This window comes from Drosophila teissieri, chromosome X (assembly GCF_016746235.2).
Source record: "Drosophila teissieri strain GT53w chromosome X, Prin_Dtei_1.1, whole genome shotgun sequence".
Classification (NCBI taxonomy): Eukaryota; Metazoa; Arthropoda; class Insecta; order Diptera; family Drosophilidae; genus Drosophila; species Drosophila teissieri.
The window spans coordinates 13,302,656-13,324,593 of NC_053034.1; the positions used below are offsets into that span (position 1 = coordinate 13,302,656).

The window sequence follows — 21,938 nt, forward strand, 5'->3', positions numbered from 1 at the left end:
ATGGCACTTCGTCGCTTTTGGAAACTAGCTTTTTTTGGGCCCATGGATATATAGGGGGTATCTCTTAAAAAGGCTATAATATGAAAACTCATGTCCTTGCTTTTAAGCTTTTGCAATATTCGGATTCCTAGGGTCTACATGTTAACTTAAATATTTGATTTACTAGGTCCGCATTAAAATGATTATTTATGAGGTCAGCCAATTTCAAACATACTATGGATGGTCTTAGCTTTATAGCTTATGTTTTTAGCGGCACTTTTGCCCATATTAGGCAAACATGTAGCAACATATACACACATGCATATATAGTATATGTGTAGTAACGTTTTCGAAGCGAGTGATTCTGGTGGCTCTGGAGTAGCTGAACGGAACAAGCGGATGCCCAAATTAAATTAAACCTGCAGCAAAGCAAAGTTTTAAAGTTCGCATGTATGTATGTACATATCCGCATAGCGAGTTAGGCAAGTTAAACGGGAAAGGGTTCTTAAAAGGATGCATGAATCTATTTCATGGCACACCAACAAGAATTTAAACTTGAATTATCAATAATAATACTAAGTACCAAAGCGTTTTCTAAAATCGTTGTACCTTAAGCCGAAACATTAAGCGAAACAGATTTTAAGAACATCCACAACAGCAAACTTACCTACTTACCTAATTCCAGCATGAAAGGCATACCCAAGGCATTACAAGATTAAGCTGTAAGACAATTACAAACAGTTTGAAACTCACGTAGCTCCACGGATAATGTGCAATAAGATGGTGGCTTTACATAAACCGTTTTTGATATTTATTGGACAGCCATTAAAACAAAGCTTTTATATAAATGCATGCACTACAGTTGAACTGTACGCTAAAGTTGTTGCTTAACAAACTTAAACAAAAAAAAACTGATATATAAATGCAGGTTAACAACAGTAAAAGTGGATAAACGGAAAGTTAGCCATGTGCGCCAGGAGCTTAAAGTAATCGAGGAGCCGCTCAAAGTGGCTTACCTCCTATAAATGCACATTTTGGGGATGGGTGGCGGCACATGGCGAATGTTCCAGCTCAAAGCAGATTGTCGTACAATTTACAATATTTGATATGTCTAGATAAATGCATGGGGAAAAAGCCTCATCCGTAAAAGTAAGCGTTTTTGAGTTAAATGCTCTCTAGTGCAGTAGGAAAAGGGCAGGATTCTCCAGATACTGCTTCCAGACGTTGGAGAAGCTGGCCATGGTTACGCCGTCGATGACGCGATGGTCGGCGGACCAGCTTACGCTCATAACGTACGCCTTGACCACCTCATCCTTGTCGTTGAATCGCGGCACCGCCTTGGTCCTACCCATAGCTCCGATGGACACCTGGGGTGCCATTATACAAGGATGTGTGTAGGTACCGCCAATCTGAAAGATTCACCAGAGCATTATAATTTTCGCAAGTATTCCAATGTTTGAATTGTACTCACCACTCCTATGTTGGAAAGCGAGAAAGTGCCATCGGCAAAGTCTGCCGGAGACAGGGAGCCAGTCCTACCGCGCTCCACCAGTGCATTCAGATCCTTGGCTATCTCGATAATAGTCTTCGTCTGGCAGTTCTTAATATTCGGCACCACCAGACCCTGTGGCGTATCGATGGCTACACTTATGTTGTGGGCACCCTTAAAGATTAGCGATTCGCTAGCCAAATCAAGGGAACTGTTTAGAATCGGATATTTGGACAGCGCAATGCTGGCAGCTTTGATGCAAAACGGCATGAACGTGAGTTTGGGCACACCATTATCCTTGGCCACCGCCTGCAGTTGGTTACGGAATTGCATCAACTGGGTCATGTCGATCTCGTCACTATAGGCAAAATGGGGGATTTTCTGTGGCGGCCAAAATAGTTCAATCATTAATTAATCAGTGCCTAAGTTTGAGAAGCACTTACCAGGGATTCCGTCATCGATTTGAGCATGGCCTTGCGCACTCCCTTGAGCACCTCGACGCGATCAGCAGGCACAGAAACATTCGCTGCTGCAGTGGGGGCAGCACTTGGCGTTTTGGCCACCAGTGTGGGATGTGGCACGTTGGTACCAGGAGGAACGTGGCCCAGGAACTCCAGGATATCGCCCTTGAGCACACGACCATTCTTTCCTGTTGCTGGCACCTTGGCCAGATCCAACTGGTGTTCCTTGGCCAGACGACGAACCGAGGGCGTCGCGGGTATGATCACACGACCGCCTGACGGCGTGGCGCCATCATCTTCAGCTGATTGCTTCTCCTCTTTTTCACTCGCAGAACTATCGGAAGATGTGGAGGACGAGGACGAGGAAGAGTCCTCCGCCTCATCTTCCTCTTCATCCACCACATCAAAATCGAGCAGAGGCTTGCCGACCAGCGCAATCTCATCGATTTTGTGGTGAATCTTGGTTATCTTGCCATCATAGCGACTGGTGATGGTCACCGATGCCTTGTCGGATTGCACCTCGCAGAGATTGTCGAACTGCTCCACGGTGTCGCCCACTTTCACGAACCACTCCTTGACGGTCACCTCGCGGATTCCCTCGCCAATGTCGCTGAGGTTGAAGGAGACCGTCTTGTCCAGGCTGGAGGTCACATGCAGGCAGCGTCTCAACTGGATAAAAGAAAAGCATAATATTTAAATGGCAATCGGAAATTTAAAACCATAAAATTATTTACAAAAATCAATTATTTATGCATGGCGATATTTTAAAGTTTGGGCGGAATAACGATAATAAGGACTAATATAAAATGTGAATACTAACATTTCTTACAAATATATTTAATTTTTCAATAAGTTTAAAATGTAAGAATATTCTATTTTTTGAATATATTCCAAAATATCTGGACCTTGACGATCTTTGATCCCACTTTTTTCCTCTGTGTAAGAAAAACAAATTCCTTCGATTGGAAGAGTGCAGAAATATGTACTGCTATCTCGCCCTCTCGCACAATAGGTGTTTGTGAGATTACATAACGGCTGTGTTGTTTTTCTGTTGGCAATCAATTGGCGGTTGGGGGCTACTTACCGTGGCATGTTGGGAAATGCAGTTCCTGAGCAGCCAACAGGTAGCGCCGTTTCGAAGGAGGTGTGTTGCCATTTAGCGGGAATTGGGAACCTAGAAATGCAAGGAAAAAAAGGCGGATCGGTTCGAATCGTGGGTTTTAGCCTCATGCGATCGAGCAGCTGTGCCTGTGTGTGTTTGTGTGTTTGTGCATGCGGCAACATATGATTCTGAGAAGAGATGGACAAGCTATCGATATAACTGCAAGATCACCAATGCAAAACTTAAAATCACAAACTTAACTAATATAGCTATTCAATTATTAAAATATAAATTATTAAATTATTTAACCATTACTATTTATTTTCTCCAGAAAATGTTTTGAATAGTTTTTCATTTGACGATACTTTCTTAAAGCAATTAGAGTTACGATCATCGCCAAAGTGCCCACCACTAGGGATCCAGCTGATCGTGCATGACATGTGCTTGCACGTGTTTACCAACACTAGACTAACAACGTGAATAACAATAGCAGTGGTAAAAATGGTAAGTGCGCGGTAAATGCTGAGCAATTTATCTGTAAATCTAAAGTTGTCACACCATAAACCCTAGACGAACCTGCGTAAGGAACTGGAGAAATGCAAGCACCCTAACAGCCGGAAAACCAAGGCGCTGGGCAAGAAGGCACGTCGCCAAAACAACAAGCACAAGGTCCGTTTGGGCCATGCCATCAAGAGCAACATCACCGGCGAGAAGTTGAGCTGGTTTCTCGGGCAAATCGATGAAGGACGCACCGAACCGCTGACTCCGCAGGAACTGGAGGATCTGATTGAGCTCTATTTCACCCGATTCGACGAGGAGCTGGAGCAGATCAACTTAAAGCAGTCGATTGGCAAACATCGGGCCAATCAGCATGCTGCCCGCAAAGATGTGATCACCATAACGCTGGAGAAGGAGCGCAACGAATTCCGCAGTGGCGGCCTGGAACTGATGAACCTCTGCGATCCCCTCAAGCTGAAAATGCTGAGAGATTGGGACGGCAGTGCGCTCAGTGTACAGCACCTCAAACTCGACCTGGTCTCTTACACCATGTTGCAGCGGCTGAAGGAGAAGTCGGGGAAAAAAGAAACCAGCGAGCAAATGGAAACATAAAATAAATGTAAATTAAAACTATAATTGTTTGTTGACATTTTCATTTTGCTGTTGAACAGCACTGCTTGTTATCGATAGACGATGTGTGGTAAAATAACCTTCGGCAGGGTTGTCACATGACGTAAATTTGTTACACGGTTTCTCACCGGGCCTTCAGAAACCTAATATAAAAACAAAGTTTATAAAATATCATGATTTCATTGACTAAATTTACAACTTCGAAAGCATTTCCACATAAATGTTTATACAAATATACTAAAAATAAATGTGCAATGGAAAATAGTTTTATGCTAGAATACAGTACAGGTTTAACAAACGATTTCCTCAATAACGCGTATCGATACAAGCCTTTAGCACTCACGGCGATATTTGTCAGCCATTGACAACCCTATTCGGTGAACTTGAATTTAGTTATTTTCGTGTGCTGTGCGCCGATAAACCGAATTGTGGTGAAATATCCGTCTCGAAGTGAGTTTTATTATATAAACAAACGTGAGCCGTTCAGTAACATCCAAAATATTGTTTTTCAGCAGCTATTGACTGATACCCGATTGAAGAATGGGCAACAACGCATCCCAGGGAGTCGCAGCTCCAAGTGTATCGGCCGCCCAGCCGGTGACCACCGCATCCGCAGCCTCCGCTTCCGGCGAGAAGCCCAAGTGCAAGGCCTGTTGCGCCTGTCCGGAGACCAAGAGGGCACGTGACGCCTGGTGAGTATACACCTTGTTCCCATGACGCAACCACATGGCTAACAACTGAATTCTTATCCAATTTCAATACCCAATCCCCACCAGCATTGTGGAGAACGGCGAGGAAAACTGCTCGGCGCTGATAGAGGCGCACAAGAAGTGCATGCGCGATGCCGGCTTCAATATCTAGATATACCGACACATCCTGGGATGAGGGCTCCAGGATTATAGGATAACACTAGTCCTGCACACACCCCCAGTGCCACTCCCCTGATACCCTGTCCCTTCAACTGTTTGTTTTTGTTGCATCTCAAGCTAATTATAGAACTAAATTAATTGAAAGCCAACCGGTTTGTAATTTACTGGTTCAAGGATGCCGCTAATAGCAGTTTGCTAGTATTTAATTGGTCAAAATGACGAAAATGTTTATATGTAACATTATGTTTGTAGACAAAATTTGTCAGTTGAAGCGGGATATTATTAATTTTTTCTCCTTCAACCCAGAATCTAGAAACGTTATGTTAATCCTCTTCATCCAAACTTTAAAAAATGTTATATTTGAGGGTTAAGCCGAAAGGGACTTGAATTTATTCAGATAAAGCTTAGGGTGCGCAAGGCGACCACGGCGGCCATGTAGAAGGTGATCAGGAGCATGGTGGCGAAGGCCAGAATCCTCGATGGCTGCGGCACCGGATAAACGGCGTAAACCAGAGTGTGTATGATCCTAGCAACGGAGGCCACTCGGAACAGTATGCAGGCCACATCGGCATTGGGATTGGTACTGATGTAAATCAAGGACATGAGAAAGTACGGCAGAATGTTCTCCATGTCATTGCGATGGGCCCTGAGAAGTTAAGAAACGGTTACTTAATTAAACTAAAGTTTCATAGCCTGCAGTCGAACTTCTCTAATTGATGTTTAATTGATAAGGCTAAAGAATTTCTACTTTAGATTATAGGTAACAACTCACCTTCTAACCCGCTCCACATTCGGATCATCGAATTGCACTTCGAGATTCTTGAAGAACAGATCCTCCTGGTTGGGAAAGATCTACAACAGCGGAAAATAACCATTTTTAGAACTGGGCTAAAACAGGTTAATCAAAATAATCTAATGTGATCACGATGATAGAAGCTTTTTAGTTTTTACCCTGCGCCGCAGTGCCAACGGTACGATTGCCAGCAGCTGTGAATGGAATGGTGGAATGATGATGACCTTTGAGCAAGTGCAGCGACATAAAGATATCATCATATAGCCTTACCTTATACCGGAAACGCTGCACGGCCGTTAGCAGCGACATGAGCAGCATCTTAACCACCAGCACCGTGGACCAAAAAAGATAGCAGCAAAAGACAGGATTCTCCAGGGTAAACATATCGCCCGGCGATGTCATCATCTTGCTGGAATTGCTAGCTGTGGCCGACATGGCGGATGCGGAATGTGTGTGCGTTCGCTTTGAGCCGACTTCGACAAATGGTAAGGCCGCACTCTCAGCTCATTGTGGAGATCATAAGCATGCGATCAAACTGGTTACGAATTGCGTCGAACTGAATCTAAGGTGCTGTGCAGCCATGGGACAAGTAGTATCTCTATTATATTTATGTGGGCCAGCTAAACTACACCTCTACGCAGGGTACACTATTATTTCAACTGATTTCTAAGAGTTTAAACATATGTTAGATGTATGCAAAAAAAACGTATTTTAATCTGAATATTACTTATATCTTTGATGTATATTTAAGGCTAGATATTGAATGAGTATTTCCCATCATTTAGGACTTAAGAAAGTATTTATAATAAGTTGAACTGAAAATGAGTACCTAAGTCTGTACCTTGACATAACTGGTGCTATTCATGCGAGTGGGTGAGTAGTTAGTTGGCTAAGTGGGGTCAGCAGTGGTCTAAATGTACTTGATACAGCAGACGAGCACGTAGCCCGCCTCAAAGCAGGTGATGGCGAAGGTGGTGAAGAAGGCCAGGGTTCTTGCTGGTTGCGGAACCGGGATGATGGCGTAGACCACCGTGTGCAGCAGTCGGGCACTTGCTCCGATCCGAATGAGCAGACGGGCGGTCAGGGGATTCGGTCCGCTGGCTATATACACCAGCGACATCAGAAGAAAGGGCAGAATGTTTTCTAGGTCGTTACGGTGGGCCCTGAAAAAGAGATTTAATAGTTTAATTAACCTTGGTTTTTCACTTACTTTAGTTGGATAACTTGGTATTATGCATCCCTATAATTAATGATAAACCCACTAATTTCACTCACCGTCGCACTCGCTCCACATTGGGATCCCCGAATCGAACCTCCGGGCTCCGACTTAGGCGCAAATCCTCCGGATTGGCATAGGTCTTGGTCTTCATTCGCTGGCGGGCGGTGAGTAGCGACATAACGAGCATCTTGAGCACCAGCAGACTGGTCCAGAACATGTAGCAACGCATTACGGGATTCGATTTGCTAAGCAGAATCAGCCGGAAGGCGGCGGCAGTGGGCGTGGCATCAGTCAGTCCGTTGTCCATGGCGAGAGTTCCTTGTCCGTCAACAGTTCGCAGATGATTGCGTGGCCCAGGTGGCCGATTTGCGGAGGAGGCACAACAGGTGACATGGTTCCCTCAACTGGCCTCATTTACTCCTTATCAATTATTTAGAGGAAATACTGCCAATCGACCCAATTTCTGTGGTATTCCTAGCCGTTTTTAAGGTCAGTTTGCCAAACATAATCCACATAAAATAACTATCTTTATAATAAGACGGAGTTTTCTTCATATTATCTACATGGTAGTAGCATAAGATTTCAAGGCGCCATCTAGCGCTCGCCTCTCAGCGAATTATACATGAATGGAGCCACCTATATTTCAAGCGTCCTCTGATAACCTTAAAGACTTTAAGCATGGCAGTTAATTAATATTAAATCATTCGATTCATTTGAATGTCTAGTAATTATTTACACAGCTCATTCGCAATTAAATATCAATTTAATATTTTAAAGAAAATTATCACCGATTCGATGAGAGGGACGGGGGAAACGGAAGCAGGCAGATATGAAAATAAGAGAGCGAACATTTCCACGCTTTGAATGCGTGGGGGCAACTATATTATCACTATCAGCTTGTGTACAAAAACCACAGAAATCATTAAAATATATATGTATATACGAATATCCATGTGCGTATGCTTGTAGAGTCATTGGTTTGTCAGCGTCTTTCGAGCAGACGAATATGAATTGAAACGAGGCAATTCGCCGTCTGATTAGATGTCTGCTGCTTAATGGAGACCCACTCAAACTCGGAACAGGGCTGATGTGATCCCCAATCTGGGGCACAGACGCATTTCGCAGGGTGCCTGATACAATACCACATATCAAGTTTCCCATAGAAATATATGTATATCCCTGTAGAGATATATAGCTCTGGAGGCAAGTTATATAAGAGTGGTACCAAGATATTGAGGTTGCACCTAGGAAATTCTCGCAAACGATATTGTAAACCCTTACTTTACACCTTTAATTTCTGAAAATTTCAGTTGTATATTAAATATTACAAATATTGTTTAACCCATAGTCAAGTTACGTAAGTTTTGTGCCAAGTAACTGGGGTTTTAGGTAAACAAAAAGCTTTAGCTTTATTTCTAGTTTGGGGCCGTCGAAACAAGTTTGAACCACTTTTGCACCCCATGGTACGAAGACACCCATTTATCTACAACCAATGACGTATTCACATGAATTGGTCTTTAGTCCCGTCTAAAATTAGTCGAAGAGTTCTTTAATTTCTGGTTTGCGTTCATTCTGTATTTCTTTTTTGTTTTTAATGGAACACACGCTCCAGCAGCAGCATCGAATTTTCTCAATCTCAAAGGCAGCGTCATCGTACGACGACGACATCACGTAAACCGTCCAAAGTCCAAACCGCCAGACGACTTTTTGTGGTCTCGGCATTCTTGTCCCTTCTAGACTTCTGTGGGTTTTCGCCCCATGACGTATTGGACTTGCCCCGAGCTCCCCTCTTCCATAGTGCTTGTATATACTTAAATCCGATTGTCGCACAACCCGGTGAACTGGGATATTTCATGACACATATGTTAGGCGTGATATTTGCAAAAAACCGTTTTTATTGGGGACTTTCTTATATTTTTCTTTATTATATTCAATAATATAATTGCATACCAAGATTCATTGGGATAAGCTGCGCAGAGGTCAAGTTACGTAAGGCTGTCCCCAGTATTCGACTACGTGTACCTTAATTCGAAAGCTTACACAACTAGTTTAGCACCCATCAATTGAATTTCTAGGTCTTTTGGCCCATTTTAATGAATCTCAAAAATTTAATCGCCTCTGCAATTGGACTCTCGAGTAATTTGAACCCGTGTGTCACTAGATTGCGATAAGCATGGCGAACTTTGTTTAATAGGTGGCTTAAAGGCTTATACCTCATAACGATAACCGGCGACAATTATAAAACAAAGGCATTAAATGAATGAAGCAGAGTATAAAAAAAGTATTCAAAACCTTCTTATCTGCAAAGCACAATCCATCTAGAAAGCAGTACGAAAAAAAAAGGAAATAAAAACTTAATATAATCAGCAAGCGACTCATTCGCCTTTCACATGTATGTACATATATAGAGGAACTCACTCACGCCGCTGATCCAAAGTCCAATATATGTCATCATTACCTGAATGTTTCCTCTTTCTATATATAGATCATGCCTAGGCCCCTGAAATTTGGCACTAGATGCTAAAATTCCCAAATCCTATGGAATTCTAGGCTCAACCAATTGGGAAAATACCCACAGACGTGCACTCTTTGGGTCTCGATAACGGACGATTGTAAATATATACATATATTAATATATATGTATATATATATATATATGTTTATATATACTTTATGCGCACTGGGGCCTGTTGAGCCTATAGTATACGGTCTGGGGCTTGTCTACGTGCGGCCAACTGCTAATCGTCTCTATATGCAGCCCTTGAGCGGATTATTCCGATTCCGTATAACTTCTGTTGATGTGAAATATATGTACAATCATATAATAGTGTATAATTTCTAACGGTTTTTTGTTTATTTTAATCTTAAAATTTAATTTCCAAATTTTTCACTTTGCCCTAACTCGGAATTGCTCAACCTGATTATCTGTACAGAAAAAGGAAAATATAAAATTGCTTCGTAATATTCTCGTTACAAACCCTGCAATATTTATTATTTTCCAGTAATCTTCGTTATCTGTCAGCGAAATCAGTTAGGTAAACATGGTTGAAGTGATTTCCTTCGTTTATTGTAATGTCCAGATACCACGATTACAAAGTCCACATAACTATAACAAACTGATCGAATCGGTTACATTGGTTTATTTACGTCCGATATCGCCGATCGGAACCCGGCCCAGACCAAGTGGTGACGATAAGTCCAGCACCTGCTCTTGGTTACAACATAAACAGTGTGGTGACGACAGTCCCGGACTTTGGAATTACGGTCTAGCCACTGGTAACCTTCCCATCTCGAGGGCCTGGCTAATATGCGTTCTGGTTAAGCCTTATCAGGCAGACATAATTACCTTATATGGCTCATAATTCACTGAGGGCATTAACCCATTTTGGATTTTTGGAAACTAGATGCTTCAAAGATGGATTCATCTGTCTTGATGTAGTTTTCATAGATCTTGCTTGAACTAAAATCCAAGCAAAAAGACTTTTCAACTATTTCCTAGAGTTTTGACAAATGAATTTTTAATTACATATATTATTAAAATGAAGTATTCTTTTAGTTTTCATTAACTTTTTATCTATTCAGAAAAATCTTCTTATATGTATATGTTAGCTTACTAATTGTAGATTTTAGGGACTAAAAACGTGGTAAAAAAAAGGGGGATGGTGCCGCTTTTTAGGGGTTAACTTTCGGAGGCTAGCACGTTTCGCTTGTAGTTCTCGTAATTTGTTTTCGTTTTGTCACCCATCGGACTTTGGATTGCCAAGCGAATTACACAGCATTCGGCAATAATTACGTAGAATATTGAATGTACATAGATGTGTGACTGTGCAGTGGCGTATTATCGATGCGGTAGCAGGGGTTCAAAGGTCGCACGAAGCTTTTGCGTGGTGCTGCCCATTGGCCATTGATAATCGAAGTGCCCCCATACACAAAAATACATACATATGTACTACATGTACATACATATATATATTGGAATGTTCTTCAATCTAAACTCTGTTTGCGCCCGACACTACGTATTAATTAATCTAGTTGTCAAGCATGCCGAACAAACATAGGCGCTGTCTCTCTGCTTTCCCCAAAATTTCTTTCTTTCTCTTCAACTCTCTTGCTTTCTAGGCAGAAGAATTGAACCCCTCCAAGGACAACAAAGAAGAATTGCACTATGAACTGTGTCGGGGTCGGAAAAACTTTAAAATCAGTTTCGAAATACATGTTTATAGATTACGATAAAAGTATTTTTTCAATAATAATATTATTATATTTATACATTTCCTTACCCCAAAAATTATTATAATAAAAAGTATTTAAACAAAACTATCCTTTGCAATAAAATCAACCATATTGTATGTTGTACTTATGTACATTATAAGTACCTATGTTCTATATTAGCTTATTAGAATTTGTAAAATGCCCATGAGTTTTGATATAAATTTTAAAACATTTCGTTTTTGCGCGTACTGGCCAAAACTTAAAGTACAATTATTCATATGATAATTATATGGAAGTCCAAAGAGAGTACTAATCTGAAATCTTTCGCCTTTAGTCTCTCTGCTCTCCGCAGTGAAGACCATCTTACAGGAGCAATCGATCTAGCTATTTTCAAGATAGATTTTGCGATTAAATTTTTCTTAGTCCATTTCAGACAATTTTATTTTCTGTTATTACGACATTTGTATAGTACTGTCGGCAATATTTATATTTATTTAAACAATTTTTAGCATGTTTGATAAAAAAATTGATTAATAGTTAATTCAAGAACTTTGCAGTTGTTAGTAATGTAAGACAATATTTTCAAATAAACGAGCTATTCATAAAACCAAGAGGTGGCTGAACAACTTTTTGGCTATTTTTCTCCAATTTCCTTATCCATTACGTGCCAGCTGCAGCATCACTGTCGCTCATAGCTTTTTTGTTGCTCGGCGCTGGCAACACTGGCGGCTCTCGCTCATATAATAAACCAGCCGCGCAGCTCGCAAATCAGTCAGAGAGTCCCAGCGAGCAGACGTGAGCAGACGTGCCAAAAAGTGCTAGGAATAAAAGACAAAAAGTGCTTCCAGAACGCAGACACACACATACCCTACATTCGCACACTCACTCGCAGATTAAGCTGTTTTTTTGTTCGTGAAAGAAAAGAAGTACGAGGCGAAAAGAAAAGTGCGGTGGCAAGCAAAAGAGCTTGATAGCGAAAGACCGAGAAGCGAAAGAAAGAAAAAGTGAAAAAGGCAGCAGAAAGCAGCGCAAGAGGAACCAAAGAGAACAGATCATGGCCAGTGCAGAGCAGAAACACGCCACCGGGAACGGAACAACCGGCAATGGAACGGCGGCGAACGATGTGGACCAGCCCAAGGATGCCAAGGACCTGTTGCCGCACCTCGAGTCCCTCGAGAGGATCATCAAATTGCCCGTGGTAAATGCGGCATGGGACAAATCCCAGGATGTCTACGGCAAAGTAAAAGGTGAGTGCATCACAAAAAAGAAAAACAAGAAAATGAAAATAAGACCTCCTCCGGGTGCATTGAACTCGCCCAAGTCCCGTTACTTTGGCACGCCTAACGGCACATATAGAGAATAAACGACCGGAGGAGGAGGAGGCAAATAGCAACAACAATTGCAGCGACCATATGCACTCGAAGCCGTAATCGAAACCGAAACCGTTGCTTTTTTTGACTTTACTTCGCCATTTTAATTCGAGTTGCAATTCGAACTCGAAACGCATATAGAGGGCAGCAGCAACAACTCTTTTTTGTTTTTTTTTTTTAATGTTTTTCGTTTAATTGGCCAGAAATTAAGCTCAATTGATATAAATTGATTGCCGGTCGTTCAATAATCGAAATCACAGCAACAACAACCATGACCTAGCATTAAAAAAGCAAAAAGGCCGGCACTTTGCCCTCGTGACGCGTTGCGTTCAAAGTTCGCTTAAAATTTACATAATAATAAAACACTTGGCCAACGCAAAAGAGAGCGAAAGAGAGAGGACGGGGGGCGACAATAAGGCCACCTCACGTAGGCTGCAGCCGCAGAGGCGCCGACAACAAAAGGGGGCTCGCTTTGATGAGAGGAAAGCAAAGCAGACCCAATGGCCGCGCCACTGGCACTGGCAGTGTTGCCAGGGCTGACCAAAAATTTAGCTAAGGTTGCACTTCAAATTATAGCTAGAATACCAATACTATTTACTAATTACTAATATCGCCGATATAAAAAACATTGAAAATTATTAGACACTTAAAAACAATTAATTGAATTTTTAATTTTTTATAATTAGTAAAACAGTAGTTTGTTAGTTCAATATATAACTTATTTCGTTTAATATTAAAATTAAACTGGTGCATTTTAGTTTGAAACAGATCTTCGGAAAACAAGTACTTAAATTAAATACCCATTACTGATTTAACAATGTCAAAAAAAGCTAGATTTGGCTGGAAACTAACACAAGCGGACAGCACTGATGCTAAAGGCTCTTGGGGTCTCACCGTCGATAGCAACAACAACAACTCTAGTTGGACTTTCGACTTGTTTGTGATATTTCGCAGTTGTTGTTGCCGCAGTTGCTGGGATTGGAATTGGAATTGGATGATGTGTTTGCCGAGTGACGAACTATCAAAGTCTAAACTGTCGGGCCCCAGACAGATAGAATAGGGGTCCAAGGGGCCGTGGGGTTCGTGAACTGCGCAGTTGCTTATCAACCAGAAATGCTACATATTTATTATTATTATTACGGTTGCAACTGATAAGCGCGCTCTCCGTACTTGTGTCACATATATGAGGTATTACTAGCCAATTCTAGAAATTCTAGAAGTTCCAGATTAAACTGGCTGTTAAATTTTAAATATTAATTGGTATTAATGTACATATACTCTGATTAACGATTTGTATACCTCATTATAATGTCAACACCTCTATTTTCAGGCAAAAATCGTGTCTTTGAATGGGCATTAACGGCGGCCGAGGATTGTGTGACGCGCGCGGTGACAACGGCGGCTCCCTTCGTCACCAAACTGGACAGACCCATCTCCTATGTCGACCAGACCCTGGTCAAGGGCATCGATAAGCTGGAGGTAAAGGCGCCGATCATCAAGGACACACCACAGGAGATCTACAACCAGGCCAAGAGCAAGGTGATTGACGTGGTTCAGCCCCATTTGGAGCGCGTTGTCAAGTTCAAGGCAGCCGGCCAGCAGAAGGCCGCCTCTCTGAAGGATCTCGCCTGGCAGAAGGCCAACGAGGTGCTGGCCACCCAGTACGGCAGTCTAGCTGTCAACGGAGTGGACACCACCACGGCGCTGGCCGAGCGCCTCCTGGAATACTACTTCCCCAAGTGCGAGTCGGATGTGGAGGAAGATAATGGTGAGTGTTGACGGAAGACCTACAAAAATAGTAGGCCAAATTTTGGGGTATTTCAATTTCTTTGGAGCCTTTAGCCTTTCTCATTTGCCATGAATTTAAGTTTAATATTAAAATTTAATAAATTGTAAGATAATTAAAGCAACTTAAATTAAAATCTTTTTGTACATTTCATTACGATTAAAACTACTTTTTTTTATTTATTTAATACCAATTTCATAAGATCATCTTTGACATCACTATAACTATTAGTTTTGTCCTGTCGTCCTTCCAGCATAATTATTAGATTTCCTATCTAGACACTCCTTTTAAAAATATATTATAAAAGTAATAATACTGTCTTTAAAGCGAATACGTTTAGTATTATTTAGCTCAGTTTTATTTAAGATCTTTGGATGGTGGAGAATATTATTTATTGGCTCCGTACCATATCTATCTGTTGGCCCAAAAATTTAAAATTAGCTTGTTTGCCTTCTGCTGCCCTCACTTTTTTTTTTTTTTGCGCGGTGTGTAAACAAAATGCTAAATATAAATCGTAAATATTTTTAATTCTCAGATGATAAACAAAATGCCGTCGTGCAGAATGGCAAGAGTTCTGAAAATGACAGTAAGTTTCCGATCCCCGAGCCGATCTTTTGTTCGTTCGATCGTTTGTTTGTTTGTCTACCACTAACACATCGTCTAATAAGCATAAAAATAGCAAGTAAATAAAAAAGCATGAACACTAATCAAGCATGGCGATAATTTCACACACAAAACGAGAACAAAATGGGAATATAATGTACAGAAATATTTACGATTTCGAGACGAGCGATAAATGTTGATTAGCCTTAAAAATTTTTCGAAATCCAGATCCTGATCCTGATCCTGGTTATGTCCCCGCCCCTAACTGTAATTAACCGCCCATCCCTCCAAATAGTGACACTAATTTTCTAAATTAATATCTCTCTCTCTATCTCTCTTTCTCTGTGCCATTTGTTAGTTATTGTTGTTGGGGAGAGCTACGACCAGGATCACGATCAAGAGATTGATGATAGATTCTTAGTGGCCGCCTCGACGGTATTTCTGTCCATGTCCCTGAAAATCATAACCGAAATTGTTGAGTACGTTAGAAGAAATCCAGAGATCGTAGGCATTATCGATAGGGAACTCAACAAGTTTATGGTAAGCACACACAAGCCCACACAGCGCCACTATTACTAATCAATCAATGACTTGTTTATAACACGTAACAAATACTCAAATTACTTTTACTGGCTTCTCTTGTTAATGGTGATTGCTTCTCCTCCATTTACTTGTAGTGCCAGTTCCCGCCAGCGAGGATCCAGTCCTACACACAGTACAGACAGTTGGACGGCTATCCAACAAGATCTCGCGTCGCGTCTATCGAAATGTCTCCCGACAGATCAAGCAGGTCCAGAAGGGCAACATCAACGACTATCTGAGCTCCCTGATAGCTGCCCTCAAGTTGCATCAGTACATCAACTTTATTAACTCGTCGATGGGCACGAATGTGGAGCAGTCTGGCGGCAGCAGCAGCGACACCTGTTCGCCATTTGGAACCACCACCAGCACCAGTTCCAGCAGCAACAACAAGGCTGTTGTGGCCTAGCCTAGCCATGTGGCCAAAAGCAAACGGGCGCCGGCGGTGACGTCTCAGTAGTGGAAAAACAGCCCATCTACAACTATATCTATAGCTAGATATTATCCTCTTGCACACACGCTCACCACCTAAGATACCCCCTACCTACCACCCAAGCCGCCCATTTTATAATGTATTTTATAATTTCTTTTTTTTTTTTGCGTAATATTTCATTGAGTACTAGCCGATACGAGTAGTACTTCCATAGAGGATCATCTAAAGTGGAGAAGGTTATTCGAACGCACACCCAAGAACCCCGCCTCCTGCGCCATCTGCTTTGTAAATATTTATTTGAAGTATAGCCCTCACCAAGCCTAGTTTGTAAGATATAGTAGTCGCAGAGATCGGGAGTCAGAAGAGAGCGTTTTTTTTTGTCGTCAATTTTAGCTGTGCTAAAGTGCCACGCATGCATTGAATAATACATAATATATATACACACCTATATATGCCTAATATATACGCAGATATATGATACATATACATATAAAGAGAAACATACGCACACGGTTGGCGTAGTGCGGTTAGCTGTACGTATACGTAATATTATACCTAATGCTATTTCTATCTCTATTTAATTTCCATTGTACGCTCGCTGGGAGCCCAACCAGCTGATGTCTAATTGCTAATGAAAATGAATTATGCCTAATATATATCCACATATATATATATATATCATATATATATAACACACACACACACACCCCCTCACACACTTGTATGGAGAACCTAGCCATAATGTTTGCTCTAAACAACTAGATTGATAATATTAAATATTAATAAAAAGAACCAACGCAAAACTGGAACGAAGAACAAGAGAATTGCCAACGAATTTCTTTCAATTATAACGATACTGCTCCTACTGCCCCCCATCTGATTGGGCGCCTTATCGGGACAGCACTCTCCGGTCCGCTGATTTATTTAGAGTTCAGTGTAGAGTTCAGTCCTCGCAATTGCCGAAACGCTGCAGCGAATGAATTTATGGAGCACTTGCTGGCCTGATAAGGCGACTATACGTACATGTTTCCGAACATGTGATATTAAAGTGCGTTTTGCTGGAAATCGGAAATCGCTGCTTTGCGAAACTAAGACCATGTGCTTCATATTATGAATGTAGCACGTTAGTCATTTTTTGTGTCTAGTAACTATTCTAGTTTTATAGCACACTTCAGTATAGTAACTACTATCTGGCTAGATAGTGCTTCCAAAGTCAAGATCCCACTTTCGTGAGCCGCACTGTCCACTGCCCAGTGGACTTGTGACTCTGTCCCTGTCGATAATGACGGCGTTAATGGCCGTGCAATTATCCGTCTTGTAGATTGGGCAAAACGTCGACGTCGGCTTCTCTGAGTTTCCTTTTCATTTCAGTTCAGTTGGCTTCGCCACTCCCCTGAATCCCCACACACCTCATTTGTATGCTCCACGTCTGGCCGATCGCCTTAATTTGCGCTCCCGACAAGAGGAACATGCCATGGGCTCGGTCTGTCCAAAGTCTGGACTAGGTTCCAGTTTGCCCGCCTGGGGAATCAATCTCAGGCTCAGACTCAGATTCAGGCTCTGCATACTTGGCATAATTTTGAGTTTTGCACAATGCATTTGGGTTGAAAATATTCATGAGTTTAGTCTGGCCAGAAAAGGGCTTTGCTAATGGTATTGGTATTTCTTGTGGAACCCATGGAACCCATGACTTGTTCGACGGGTTCCGAAACCGCAGTCGAGTAATGTGGCATACACATGGAGAAAACACTGAATCAAAGTACGATTTAAATATTTGTAACTGATAGCTGGTACCTAAAAGCAAAAGAAATTCCCAAATCTTATCGTATTTGAGAAGCTTAAGGGCTTCCATAATGAGCGATTCTCCCTATTATTCTCGTATTAGCGCAAAAAATTCCATTTGAAAATACCTTCCAGTAATAGCCTTGATTGTGTCTTATAGAGGCTTTTCGATAGAGAAACCATTATGATAAGTAAATCTACGCTTTGTCCACAACACAAGAACATCTCATACTGGCTTTGCCATTGTAGTACTTTATACCATATTGATATTGATAGGTAAATCCGATTCTTCCGATTGAAGACACCGTTCTTCAAGCAATGATAAGTAAATATTCTCTATATGTTCCATTAAGCCTTACTGCTCTGATTAACATTCCAGATGGGTAGATCCTCGGTGTAAGTGCAATGCACCGATCGTTTGTCGGTCCGTTCGATGATCATGATCATGGAGGTAAAGGTAATGATCGTTATGGGACAGCCCAATGTAATGGAAATGCCAACCGCAAGGTGTGTATATGTACGTCTACGGGGGGGCCACCGAGTGTAAAGATGTTAATGGAGCCGGACTTTGGACCTGGTCTCCCCAGCCGATCTCCCCGTTCAGATGCCGACGATGACGAGGTCTGGTCTTCCAGTCTTCGCCTGGCAACGACATTTCTTATCGCGGAGAAAGAGGGGAGCAGAGAGTGTGCCCATAAAGGCGCTCCAACTATAAACGTAATCAAGAGTAAGTACTATAAAAAATTGAATGACTTTATAAAACACACACACGCGCACAAAAACGAGAGGAAGAGTCCCAAGAAAGAGAGTTGCAACGAGAGGGGGGGGGCCATAAAGCCTCAGGATGAGCCCCCGCCTGCGGCGTAAGGGGCGTGGCATCCTTTGATCACCACGAGTGCGAGCGAGATGGCCGGGGTGCAAAGTGCAGAAAGTGGCGTGATTCTTATTATTCATTCTCTCGCTTCTGATTATTGAGTATGATATTGCACATACTCGTATGTACATACATACATATATGGGTACTAATGCGCCGACTTCTCTGATCTTGTCGTGCATCATCCTCTCTTGCGTTGCACCTTGCTGATAAGAATCTGCGTCAGAGCCTCGGATCTGGAGGTTATATCAGTTTACTCGGATAGAAGAATCGAGTGCAACGCAGCAAGCGGATTTCAATTATTTTGGGTTTTCGGTAGCAGATTTCTTTTTTTTTTAACAAGAAGTCTTTAATTTAACTGTGGACTTCTTAATTATATTGTGTACTGAAATATTTTCACTTAAACGTATACATTGGATTTAAAATCCTTTCGCGTTTTATCAATACATCAACATCAAGTTTATTAATTACAATTATTTTGGTTATTCAGTTCACAGCAGTCAGTACATAAAAACATTAAAAATTACGATGTTTGAGAAAACAAAACGCGGAAAAAGTTTGTCTATTGAATAAAAGTAATTGCGCGAACAGACATAAAAATCAATTGGAAACCGATCGATGGACGATCGCTGATAAAGCTAATGGCGCCTAATGAACGCCGCCGGATGTCCCCTCTACCACAGCCAACTCCTCAGCCACCTGATCTTCCGATTCAATTTGGCTGGCCTCGCACACTCGTTAGGCCTTGACTTTGTCGTTATCGCTATCACCCAGTGGCGTCGATGGGGGGCAGGAGGTGCTCGAGGCGTAACAGGCGGCCGGTGCCTGCATCAGAGCGAGATCAAAGTGCGGCTGCTCGCAGAGCGTGAGACTCTGGCTGAGATGGCGGGCGACCACTTGGACCATGTGCCTGGCCAGCGGCGGAGCGAACAATACGCAACGCAGGAGTGACCAGGTGGAGCCCATGAGTGAACTGGCATAGTGATCGTGCTCTGGAGGCCTTTCTTCCACACGTTTCTCTTTGATCGGTGCCAGATTCTCCGTGTTGGTGGCGTCTTTTTGGTGGTTCTTCTCCTGATTTCTAATCTTCATATTCACAATCCTTTCGTTCCTGCTCTTTTCCTGCTGGTTTTTCTTTGTCCTCTGCGGACTTTGTCTTTGAGTCTTATGTCTACGGTTCCTTCGCTTCTTATGCTGCATATCCTTCTTGTTTATAGTCATGCGATTTATGTGCTCCTTCTCAAGATCCCTTGGGCTCTCACGCGGCTCCTTCTCCCTCTCCATCTGCTCGTGGATCCAACTGATCATGCCCTTCTCCTGGACCCTGAAGCCCTCCTTGAGAAAGCTATTCCTGCGCAGGAATTGGAGCGCATCATCGTAGCCCTGCTGACAGAAATTGGCCATGAAGTCCGCTCTGCCCGGCACCAAGATTCCCACCATGCGACGCAGATTCCTTCGGGACAAGCGAATGCAAGTGTTCGCCCAATTGATGTTCAGCTGGAGCAGATGGGGGTTCTGATCCCGGGGGCATATGTCGCTCTCCCCGCAAAATGGACTCACGGTGACGGTGTGCTCGTCCAGCAGCGGCAGATTATCGGAAAAGGCCCCATCCATATAGCGAACTCCTCGAACCTGATAAGACGTATAATTCATATATATATATTCAAGTTGAACACCTGGTTTGAAATTTTGGTTTATGTATATATAAGTAATCAATTTTGATCATCTTAATTTTGGAAATAAAATTGCCTACGCAGAAACATTTAAATTTCATACGTTCCTTCATTGTTATTAGATATTTTATGTAATGTACGTGATATTTGCTTCTAATAGGTTTTTTTGATTTCAATAATAATTTTAAAAAACCCACCTGCGGAGGCACCAGTCCAGACAGTCCGGGAATGAAGCACGAGCACATGAGGGCCTGGAGGAGCTCCTGCCGGGAGCTGAACTCCGACATGACCACATTGCGGCGATCGCTGACGCGGGTGAGGGATATATGGAGGCGTCCGCTGGCCAGCAGATGGGCATCCTCAGGCAACCAGCTTCGCATGCCCTCGAGGAGGCACTCTGGCAGATTAAACCACGGACTGAAGGCGCCCAACGAATGCCGTTGTATCTCCTGGACAACTCGCAGGAAATCCCCAGCCATGCATTCAAGCGGGAGATCACAGATCAGACAGCAGGCGGCCAAGGCACCGGCGGATGCGCCGGCAATCCTCTCCAGCAACAGTTGGGGGGCGTGTTGACGTAGGCAGACGGCCACGCCCACATGGTAGATGCCCAAGAAGCCACAGCCGGAAAAGGAAAGACTCCTCCTGGTTCGGATCTTCATCGTTGCGAATATAACCTATTCGTGGCAAATAAGCGCTTCACGTGATCAGCTAAAACTGACATATAATCCGGTATGTCTGTCTCTTTTTCGCCTGATTTTTCCGATTTGTTGTTGACGTTTTTTATTCTATTTTTCCAAGTTTTCTTTCGAGCTTATTCTAGGCCTCATCAGTGTGACCTTGCAAAGTTGTTTTCAATACAATAAAATACTGATTAAAAGGGTTTTCAAATAACATAAGCTATTTGGTTCAATCTAAAATCTTTACTGTAATTTTACATTTGTGTTTCTTATCATCTTGATGTTATTTTGGGCTCCTTTTTGTATTTTTTACGCCACATGCCTAAGTGGAGAAGCCATTTAAGTAACTATTCTCAGGGGCTTATAATTTGTTAAATTTTTTGATTTATGAAAGTTTTTTGATTTTTAATTTATTCGGTTTTTGGTACATTTAAGTTTCCTTTTTAAATTTGCCGCTAATTCAGAGTCCGTTATTTGCCAGCGTTGCCGGATCTTGCTTCTAAAATCTATCTAAAAGACGATTAAATACTAGTTTTAAGTTATTTGTATATATTATAGGAAAGATATCAAATTTGCCGTCGTTATTGCTTATGCTTATTGCTTATTTATTCAGAGCCCAGTTTTTATAATTATTATTATTATAGTAAAATGGACCAAGACTTGAAAAGTCTGGGCCATTGAGTTTAAGGAGCCATAGCAACTCAGGCCTTCAGCTGAGTTGATATAATTATTTTCCAGCTATGGTCGTTATAATGGCAATGCAAATCTTTAATATATTTATATACCCTCTTTTAAAATGCGAACAACATAATTTTTTTTATTTAATTAAACAAAATTTTTAGGATTAGGATTATGACATTACATAGCTAAGATATTTGTATAAAACTGCAGAATCTAAAAGTAGCC

The 21,938-nt window shown here is 42.0% G+C and overlaps 7 protein-coding genes across 11 annotated transcripts; 3 read left to right on the top strand and 4 right to left on the bottom strand.

Moving 5' to 3' along the window:
- Window positions 1-767: 767 nt before the first annotated feature.
- LOC122625205 (lipoamide acyltransferase component of branched-chain alpha-keto acid dehydrogenase complex, mitochondrial) lies at window positions 768-3,197 on the bottom strand. The gene is made up of 4 exons (XM_043805196.1): window positions 3,014-3,197; window positions 1,912-2,598; window positions 1,451-1,849; window positions 768-1,388 (listed from the first exon to the last, which is right to left on the bottom strand). The coding sequence occupies exons 1-4, from the start codon at window positions 3,083-3,085 to the stop codon at window positions 1,155-1,157; spliced, it is 1,392 nt and encodes a 463-aa protein (XP_043661131.1). The 5' UTR covers window positions 3,086-3,197; the 3' UTR covers window positions 768-1,154.
- Window positions 3,198-3,449: 252 nt separating this feature from the next.
- Window positions 3,450-4,165, top strand: LOC122625206 (translation machinery-associated protein 16 homolog). The gene is made up of 2 exons (XM_043805197.1): window positions 3,450-3,535; window positions 3,602-4,165. Exons 1-2 carry the CDS (start codon window positions 3,533-3,535, stop codon window positions 4,139-4,141), a joined length of 543 nt encoding a protein of 180 aa, XP_043661132.1. The 5' UTR covers window positions 3,450-3,532; the 3' UTR covers window positions 4,142-4,165.
- A 336-nt stretch (window positions 4,166-4,501) lies between these two features.
- On the top strand, window positions 4,502-5,172 carry LOC122625210 (cytochrome c oxidase copper chaperone). Of its 2 annotated transcripts, none has more exons than XM_043805201.1 (3): window positions 4,502-4,609; window positions 4,672-4,851; window positions 4,936-5,172. In XM_043805201.1, exons 2-3 carry the CDS (start codon window positions 4,700-4,702, stop codon window positions 5,018-5,020), a joined length of 237 nt encoding a protein of 78 aa, XP_043661136.1. In that variant the 5' UTR covers window positions 4,502-4,609; window positions 4,672-4,699; the 3' UTR covers window positions 5,021-5,172. The 2 variants fall into 2 exon arrangements, with proteins under 2 accessions (XP_043661136.1, XP_043661137.1); XM_043805202.1 differs by having other exon boundaries at window positions 4,520-4,609; window positions 4,675-4,851.
- A 215-nt stretch (window positions 5,173-5,387) lies between these two features.
- Window positions 5,388-6,297, bottom strand: LOC122625207 (microsomal glutathione S-transferase 1). Of its 2 annotated transcripts, XM_043805198.1 has the most exons (4): window positions 6,092-6,297; window positions 5,980-6,015; window positions 5,801-5,880; window positions 5,388-5,674 (listed from the first exon to the last, which is right to left on the bottom strand). In XM_043805198.1, exons 1-4 carry the CDS (start codon window positions 6,254-6,256, stop codon window positions 5,422-5,424), a joined length of 534 nt encoding a protein of 177 aa, XP_043661133.1. In that variant the 5' UTR covers window positions 6,257-6,297; the 3' UTR covers window positions 5,388-5,421. The 2 variants fall into 2 exon arrangements, with proteins under 2 accessions (XP_043661133.1, XP_043661134.1); XM_043805199.1 differs by lacking the exon at window positions 5,980-6,015.
- Window positions 6,298-6,731: 434 nt separating this feature from the next.
- Window positions 6,732-7,347, bottom strand: LOC122625208 (microsomal glutathione S-transferase 1). The gene is made up of 2 exons (XM_043805200.1): window positions 7,097-7,347; window positions 6,732-6,984 (listed from the first exon to the last, which is right to left on the bottom strand). Exons 1-2 carry the CDS (start codon window positions 7,345-7,347, stop codon window positions 6,732-6,734), a joined length of 504 nt encoding a protein of 167 aa, XP_043661135.1.
- Window positions 7,348-12,011: 4,664 nt separating this feature from the next.
- Window positions 12,012-16,847, top strand: LOC122622993 (lipid storage droplets surface-binding protein 2). Of its 3 annotated transcripts, XM_043801833.1 has the most exons (5): window positions 12,012-12,499; window positions 13,953-14,390; window positions 14,944-14,994; window positions 15,370-15,551; window positions 15,689-15,970. In XM_043801833.1, the coding sequence occupies exons 1-5, from the start codon at window positions 12,307-12,309 to the stop codon at window positions 15,830-15,832; spliced, it is 1,008 nt and encodes a 335-aa protein (XP_043657768.1). In that variant the 5' UTR covers window positions 12,012-12,306; the 3' UTR covers window positions 15,833-15,970. The 3 variants fall into 3 exon arrangements, with proteins under 3 accessions (XP_043657768.1, XP_043657770.1, XP_043657769.1); XM_043801834.1 differs by lacking the exon at window positions 15,370-15,551 and having other exon boundaries at window positions 12,014-12,499; window positions 15,689-16,847; XM_043801835.1 differs by lacking the exons at window positions 14,944-14,994; window positions 15,370-15,551 and having other exon boundaries at window positions 12,013-12,499; window positions 15,689-16,847.
- Window positions 16,848-19,114: 2,267 nt separating this feature from the next.
- On the bottom strand, window positions 19,115-21,191 carry LOC122623815 (1-acylglycerol-3-phosphate O-acyltransferase Pnpla3). Its single transcript, XM_043803158.1, has 2 exons — window positions 20,550-21,191; window positions 19,115-20,311 (listed from the first exon to the last, which is right to left on the bottom strand). The coding sequence occupies exons 1-2, from the start codon at window positions 21,012-21,014 to the stop codon at window positions 19,418-19,420; spliced, it is 1,359 nt and encodes a 452-aa protein (XP_043659093.1). The 5' UTR covers window positions 21,015-21,191; the 3' UTR covers window positions 19,115-19,417.
- Between the last annotated feature and the right edge of the window lie 747 nt (window positions 21,192-21,938).

Coding starts and splice junctions, on each gene's coding strand:
- LOC122625205 (XM_043805196.1), bottom strand. CDS start 3,085: ATGGCAACACACCTCCTTCGAAACGGCGCTACCTGTTGGCTGCTCAGG. Junction 2,599..3,013: donor GCATTTCCCAACATGCCACG/GTAAGTAGCCCC, acceptor TCTTTTATCCAG/TTGAGACGCTGCCTGCATGT. Junction 1,389..1,450: donor CGCTTTCCAACATAGGAGTG/GTGAGTACAATT, acceptor TGAATCTTTCAG/ATTGGCGGTACCTACACACA.
- LOC122625208 (XM_043805200.1), bottom strand. CDS start 7,347: ATGGACAACGGACTGACTGATGCCACGCCCACTGCCGCCGCCTTCCGG. Junction 6,985..7,096: donor AATGTGGAGCGAGTGCGACG/GTGAGTGAAATT, acceptor TCTCTTTTTCAG/GGCCCACCGTAACGACCTAG.
- LOC122622993 (XM_043801833.1), top strand. CDS start 12,307: ATGGCCAGTGCAGAGCAGAAACACGCCACCGGGAACGGAACAACCGGC. Junction 14,995..15,369: donor CAAGAGTTCTGAAAATGACA/GTAAGTTTCCGA, acceptor GCCATTTGTTAG/TTATTGTTGTTGGGGAGAGC. Junction 15,552..15,688: donor GGGAACTCAACAAGTTTATG/GTAAGCACACAC, acceptor ATTTACTTGTAG/TGCCAGTTCCCGCCAGCGAG.
- LOC122623815 (XM_043803158.1), bottom strand. CDS start 21,014: ATGAAGATCCGAACCAGGAGGAGTCTTTCCTTTTCCGGCTGTGGCTTC. Junction 20,312..20,549: donor CTGGACTGGTGCCTCCGCAG/GTGGGTTTTTTA, acceptor ACGTCTTATCAG/GTTCGAGGAGTTCGCTATAT.
- LOC122625210 (XM_043805201.1), top strand. CDS start 4,700: ATGGGCAACAACGCATCCCAGGGAGTCGCAGCTCCAAGTGTATCGGCC. Junction 4,852..4,935: donor AAGAGGGCACGTGACGCCTG/GTGAGTATACAC, acceptor AATCCCCACCAG/CATTGTGGAGAACGGCGAGG.
- LOC122625207 (XM_043805198.1), bottom strand. CDS start 6,256: ATGTCGGCCACAGCTAGCAATTCCAGCAAGATGATGACATCGCCGGGC. Junction 5,881..5,979: donor CGTTGGCACTGCGGCGCAGG/GTAAAAACTAAA, acceptor CCGCTGTTGTAG/ATCTTTCCCAACCAGGAGGA. Junction 5,675..5,800: donor AATGTGGAGCGGGTTAGAAG/GTGAGTTGTTAC, acceptor TTAACTTCTCAG/GGCCCATCGCAATGACATGG.